At 45.7% G+C, this 6,701-nt stretch overlaps 1 protein-coding gene across 5 annotated transcripts; it reads right to left on the reverse strand.

Moving 5' to 3' along the window:
* Window positions 1-778: 778 nt before the first annotated feature.
* Window positions 779-5,991, reverse strand: NDUFS8 (NADH:ubiquinone oxidoreductase core subunit S8). Of its 5 annotated transcripts, none has more exons than XM_082214874.1 (8): window positions 5,681-5,781; window positions 4,480-4,555; window positions 4,011-4,074; window positions 3,246-3,308; window positions 2,876-2,965; window positions 1,919-2,091; window positions 1,153-1,281; window positions 779-983 (listed from the first exon to the last, which is right to left on the reverse strand). In XM_082214874.1, the coding sequence occupies exons 1-8, from the start codon at window positions 5,764-5,766 to the stop codon at window positions 852-854; spliced, it is 813 nt and encodes a 270-aa protein (XP_082071000.1). In that variant the 5' UTR covers window positions 5,767-5,781; the 3' UTR covers window positions 779-851. The 5 variants fall into 5 exon arrangements, with proteins under 5 accessions (XP_082071000.1, XP_082071002.1, XP_082071004.1 ...); XM_082214876.1 differs by lacking the exon at window positions 5,681-5,781 and adding an exon at window positions 5,273-5,445; XM_082214878.1 differs by lacking the exon at window positions 5,681-5,781 and adding an exon at window positions 4,926-4,945.
* Between the last annotated feature and the right edge of the window lie 710 nt (window positions 5,992-6,701).

Raw genomic sequence — 6,701 nt, forward strand, 5'->3', positions numbered from 1 at the left:
CCAGAATATCTGAATTGATTCCACAATGTTCTGAATGCAGTGGTTCCCAGGGCTTACTGTAAAATGAAGCGCTGGCCTCTAGCTGCTGCCATCTTCCCACACTGCCTCAGTGCCCCACATGGGCCCAAGTGCATTCCCACAAAATGAAGATAAGTGCAAGCTGGAGGCCAGTGCTTTGCAGCACACTCTTGTTTGCTTTGTAAAAAAAAAAAAAAAAAAAAAAGGAGCCCCATCACTGCTGCTGTGTGGTAAGCTGGTGAGAGTTGAGAAATGAAGAAGCTCAGGTAAGCCAACTGGTGGCAGGAAGGTGGAGAGAAAAGACAGGAATCTATGCAGATGGGAATTATGTGTGGTTTGTGTGCATGCATGTTCACCAAGTCTGAGGAGTGTGTGTTTGGGGCCCCTACCCTACCAGAAATGGGAGCCATGCCCAGCATAAAAGCCATTTTGTGATTCCACACATGACACACACCCAAAATTCCAAATATACATAGCTGATAGACCACTACCTGAAATATGAGTAAATAATCTTTCCAACAGAAAAGAATCTGGATTCTCCTTTCTCTCACCTTATCCATCAACTGTTCCCAGACCAACACCCTTCCACTGCCTCTTAAATTTCTCCCCTTAGAGCAATAAAAACTCCTACATTAAAAGAAAAGATGGATCGTGTGCCCCCTCATCCTTTCCTCTCCAAGTAGGACTCTGCATTCTACATTATCTTCAAAAAGTTTGCATACAATGTCTTCCTCATTCTCAAGACACAGGGAGACAAACAATGAGTGCATGCCCTTTATTGCAGACTTGGCTTCGGCTGGTGAGGATGTGTGAGGGTTGTAGTAAGTGCTCCATCACCGGTACAAGTAGTCAGCTTGTATGTTAGCAGCAATCTCAGCTTCCCACTTGTCACCATTGTTGAGCAGCTTCTCCTTGTTGTACAGAAGCTCTTCGTGTGTTTCCGTGGAGAACTCAAAGTTGGGCCCCTGCAAAACACAGAATGGAGGACGAAGTCAAATAAAAATTACAGGTACACACAGATATGTCCATACTGCATACTCTCTCTCCGAGTAGCTCCATCTTCTAGATACAAATTGAAAGTGGGCAAATGTAACAGCACCTCTTCATTAGCCTGAAAACCCCCAGCCCATTCACCTCCACAATGGCGTCAACTGGACAAGCTTCTTGGCAGAATCCGCAATAGATGCACTTGGTCATGTCAATGTCATAGCGAGTGGTCCTGCGGCTGCCATCAGCACGGGGCTCTGCCTCAATGGTGATTGCCTGTGAGGGAGAAAGAGACGTAACTCACTAGCATGTGGCATTCCCCAAGTTATGGAAGCCTTGAAAACCCATGCTGAACTAGAGGAGCAACAGCAAGTTTATCCCTGCTGGAATGAAGGCAACCTCATTTGCAATCAAGAGGCTCGGGGATTCAACAGAACTGCAAAGATGCCATGGAAGAGAAGGGACCCAATCTTAGAGGGATGTCACAGTCAACACAGTAGTTCAACAAGAGCCTACCATCCTGCTCAAAAAGGAAGCCCTATTTCAAGCACTAGCTCAGCAAGGGTGTGCGCACACATGGATGTGTAGCAGAAGCAAGTGATATACCATACATTGTCATTTTTATCCCAGCATTGTAGCACCAAGTAGACAACTTATTTCACTTCTTGCTACCAGCTGCATGCAAATGAAAGAGAATGGACATTCACGTAGTTCAGATAAAGAAAGTAGGTCCCATGGATATGGAATTTACTCACAAATAGAATCTGAACAGGACTATATATAGGCCCTATTACCCAATCCATACAGGTTGTGTGAGAGTTTATCTCCCAGACGGCTTGCAGCTTTCCATTGGCTTACAAATGTCACGTGCCACATCAGAAAGGAAGCAAAGAGCTGATAACAAGGGCCTTACCTGAGCAGGGCAAACAGCCTCACAAAGCTTACAGGCAATGCACCTCTCCTCTCCAGATGGATATCTGCGTAAGGCATGCTCCCCACGGAAGCGGGGGCTCAGGGGACCCTTCTCAAAGGGATAGTTGATGGTGGCAGGTTCCCTAAAGAGGTAGCTCATGGTCATAGCCAAGCCTGAGGGATAGGACAAAGCAGATGTTTTATTTAAATACACAGTTCACTCTCAAACTTGGAAGCGTGTCAAGAACAGAGTTCAAACAAATTTTAAGACAGTTATTTAACTGCTAAATAAATTACCTTGAACTAAACTAGATTTAATATTCCAATTGTTGCAGTGCTACAGCTTGCCTGCTTACCTAGAACAAGTCACAATTACCACCAGGTACAAAGTGCAAGTAGATAAATAGGTACCGCTCCGGCGGGAAGGTAAACGGCGTTTCCGTGCGCTGCTCTGGTTCACCAGAAGTGGCTTAGTCATGCTGGCCACATGACACGGAAGCTCCCTTGGCCTATAAGCGCCACAACCCCAGAGTCATTCGCCACAACCCCAGAGTCATTTGCGACTGGACCTAACAGTCAGGGGTCCCTTTACCTTTACCTAGCTCAATGGCAAATAATGCCCTGGTAGGGCACCATTTCCACTTTCCCATGTACTTAAAATGTTGGGGGAAACTAGGGGAAAGACACAGCACGCCAATTGAATGTGTGTAAATTGAGAGTTGCCTGTAGTTACAGTCAGCCAGTCAGCATGAGATGATAATACCTTGTCATGGTTCAAGACAAAACTGCTGTGGAGACCATGGATATGAGGAGGTTGCCCGCTCTCTGGATAATCCATTCTAGGACTGCATATTAGAATCTTCCCCTTCATGCCCACTCGGACAAACTGCTCAAAGTTACAAAACTAGTTTCTCTTCTTTACCAGCTCAGCCTTTCCAACCATCATTCTGGTTCTCACCTCGGATAAGTTCTGTCCACAGGACGGTCTGTGCAGCCTTGTCAGTAATGGATTTCATGTCTGTCGGCTCCTCTCTTAGATTTACATATTCTGCAGCCAAAACAGTAAAGTGTAAGCTGTTGCTGTCCAGAAACATCGCAGATTTAATTGTAATACATTCCTACGAAGAATTTCCCATGTTAGTATTCATTAAAACAAAGATTTCAAAGAGAAACATTCGTGTGTGGTGTCACTTTTGGGAACATGCAGATATTATCAAAATTCATATATATGCCATGAAGAAGAGCCCCTAGGACCAACATCTAGAGACAAATGTTCTAAACTATCCTTTCAAGTAGTTCAGACAGAGAGAACACCATTATGTACTTACTGTAAGAAGCTCTTGGGGTTGTGTTGCTGAGATGTCGGGTAAGACTTAAGCATACTGGAGTCCCTAGAGAACAGAAAAGTTGGGCAACATGCTAAATAAGAGTAGAAACACTAGTCCCAGAGTCCCAAAGGAGCATAGAACCACACCACCATTATTTAGTCAGATTCATATGCAACTTCTATTACAGTGTAGGTCCATAATCTTGTGATTTACATGTACACTTTGAAATGAAACTATGCAATTACCTTTCCAGAGAATTCCAGAGATTCTACCAGGAGCACTTCAAAACCTATGCTGTGCCTTTAAGCAGGCCAATGCTACAAAATTGGCTGAAGCACTTGGGGTTTATGTAGACCATAAAGGTCGTGTTAGGAAAGTATTACAAACAATTAAGTTCCAACCACACAGTCTTCAAGATTTGCACAAGAACAATGGCATCCACAATGTGTGCACAGAATTCGTATCGTTCCCTTCAGGTTCTTCAACTGTAGAATCCAACTAGGAGACAGCCAGAACACTGGAGGACTTTCCTAAAATACTTCTTCAAAACAGTTAAATATACTATCATAAGAGGTGTCAGAGAAGTTGTTCAAAATCCAACAAGATGTCTACTTTCATCGCCCGTGGTAGATATTAGATATTAGAAGGCATCAGTCATTGCAACTTTATTTCTATGGCTTTACGGTCTACATAAACAAATATTCCTTCTTGGATTCTGGTCAAATGCCAACTTTGAAATCGAATGACTTTTTAGTTGCAGCCTACCTATTCGGGAAGCTTGGCGCATTATCCACAACACAGGCATGCTCAATCTGAGTCTAGGACTCCTCTGCAAAGGAAGGAAAACAAAAATATTCTTGTAAAAAAAAAAAAGTAGCAGTAATCAAGTTTGTTAAATCTGTTACCTAATCTTGTTAATCCAGCAGTCAACAGTTGTGTTTCATATGATGAATTAAAATATTCCACAGGAAAAGTGCAAGTTCACCAGGACTCAAAAAACTTGATGTTAAAAGGGTTTTTTTTAAGGAGGGCAAGAAAAAATATATTTCTGGACATGTTGAAGAAGCCCCCATGTGCAATTTGTCATAATCTTAATATGGAGTGATGGTGGCATTATGCAGACATAACATACAATTCTATACACACTTATTTGGAAGTAAACCCTATTGAACAAACCAGCTGTTACTTCTAAGCATAATATGTAGGATTATTATACAAGCCAATGTTCACTTACTAGCAAATAAGCCCTACCAAACACAGTGAGACTTCTGAGTACGCACACATACGATTGAACTGTTGACTGGGTTAGACTGTGGAAAAGTACAAAGAAAATTTCAGGTTGCACTGAAGGCTTATTGGCCAGGAAAACAATGACTATTCTCCCTTAGAAAATACAAAGGACAGCAGTCATTCAGATATTATTTTATTATCTACACCCTACCATTTCTCTCATGAGAGCCCAGTGCAGCTAATAAGAATGCAACATTAAAAACAAAATTAGAACTGCAATGCAAAATATTGGTGCCCCAATATTCCCCAAGGACACCACAAGTCTGGCCTCCCCTGCAGACTGCAAAAACCCAGTTGGCAGGTGTCGGGGGAAGCCATACACATGAGTCTTAAAGCGCTCAGAGCTTTGTACACTTGTACCAACACCTTGCACTGAGCCCTGTAGCTCACCAGCAGCAAGTCCAGCACTTTCAGAATGGGTGTGACACGGTCCCCGCTCGCTGCAGTGACACTGTGTCACCGGGACAGCTTCCAAGGGAAGCCCCACCAAGCACACACTGCAGCAACCCAGTGGGGAAGTTATCAGAGTGCACAGGCTGCTATAGTTAAATGTTAAAAGAATCCCGGTCAGCAGCCCACACAGGACCGGGCAGAGGCATCCCAGAGCCAGGGGCGCCGCGCCTGCGAGGCGCCCCCTGCTCCTTAGCGGGTGGGAATTCCTTGCCCACCCGGGGCCTAGCAAGGCCCTCCCGCCGTAGACGACGACGAGACCTAGGGAGGGCGCTGCTGACACTTACTCAGGCAACCGAAAGCGCAACGTGGGGCGCAGGGGTCGATGTGGAACTCAGGGGGCGGGGCCTTGGTTCCTGTTCTCCCGCCCCTTGGGCGGTGCCAATTCGGCCTTCCCCCTTAGCCATAGGAGCAGAATAAATCCGCATGCGCATATCCCCCTGCCTCCTCCTTCAAGGCCCACCAGGCGCATGCGCCGTCACGACCTCAGCCGGCCTCACGCATGCGTAGCTCCATGTCCTTTGGCGCCCCCGTGAAGGTCCCCGGCGCACAGGCGCCGCTACGGCCTCCGTTCCCTACCCCCACCCCTCTCCTTCCTTTCGCGCGGATAGAATTTCCAGGAGCCTGGAAGGGGGGGGGGGACGCGCGCTCGGCCCGGCGTCACGGAGCGTCAAGAAGGACGCCAAGGAACTCACCCGCGACAGAGACCGCAGCTCCGCTCCAAGCCGGTGGCTTGCGGGAGTAAGAACTGGGACCAATCGCCGCTTTTCTGAACGTTCATTGGCTAGGAGCTCCCCGAGAAGAGGCGGGATCTCTTCGCTGGTTGGTTGGATGGAAGGGTAGGAAGGGGCGGAATGTTTTGAGGGGAAAGGGTGGGTTGATGATGCGGACAATAACAGTACGTAATTGGCTGCGAGCTTTTTAAAAGTCCGCAGGGATTGGCAGAGATGGTTTGGTGAAGGTTCGTGGAATTCCGTCTTCGCGTGGTGCCGCTGCGGGTCTCCCTGCAGCGTAGACTTTTACTAGCAAGCGAAGTGGATCGAAGCGTACATTAAAAAATATTATCTATTTATTTGCTACATTAATTACTGTATTTCTTCTCCACCCCAGCCCCCAGCGAGTTCAGCGCAGCGTTCCGAGTTCTTCCCCGCCACCTCCGTGTTATCCTCAGAGGCACCTTGAAAACTAACAAATTGCATAAGCTTTAGTGGACTAGTTTGCTCCATTGGATGCCTGAAAGGCTATCTTGAGTTGCAGCATGTGCATGAATCCTTGGGGATATTGTAAAGTGAGGTCAGAACGAAAGGAGATGTAGAAGGAATATTATTGCGAGTGAATGTTCACGAAAAACATCTTGACGTCGGTAAGCTAGTTAACATCTATGATAAAAAAATCCATTGTCCAGTCCTATCCACAATAACACAGTCCCTCCTGATTACTCGTAATTCAGTGGTTTAACGTATTCTCTTTTGAAGTTCCTCTCTGTCAGTAAGATTGCCTTGAAGTCAATTGCAGAGTACCTTGGTAAGTTGAATGATTTCATATTGGTATGATCATTTCTCCTCTTCAAAATATCCATACAAACCAGTTAGCTAGATAGCTGTGTCAAGAGTATACCAATAACTTTTGTTTTGATATAAATAGGTACTGTGGGCCTTATTACCACATAAAAACAGCTATATGCCCACCTATTTTAGCTGTAAGCCACACTGACTC

Source organism: Podarcis vaucheri (genome assembly GCF_965113315.1).
Source record: "Podarcis vaucheri genome assembly, chromosome: 1".
NCBI lineage: Eukaryota > Metazoa > Chordata > Lepidosauria > Squamata > Lacertidae > Podarcis > Podarcis vaucheri.

What these genes read in the sequence shown, in the direction of transcription:
- NDUFS8 (XM_082214874.1), bottom strand. Translation starts at nt 5,766, where the DNA reads ATGAACGTTCAGAAAAGCGGCGATTGGTCCCAGTTCTTACTCCCGCAA. An exon ending in AACCCCAAGAGCTTCTTACA is followed by an intron (nt 2,966 to 3,245) that starts GTAAGTACATAA and finishes TTTTGGCTGCAG; the next exon opens with AATATGTAAATCTAAGAGAG. An exon ending in CAGTTGACGCCATTGTGGAG is followed by an intron (nt 984 to 1,152) that starts GTGAATGGGCTG and finishes TGTGTTTTGCAG; the next exon opens with GGGCCCAACTTTGAGTTCTC.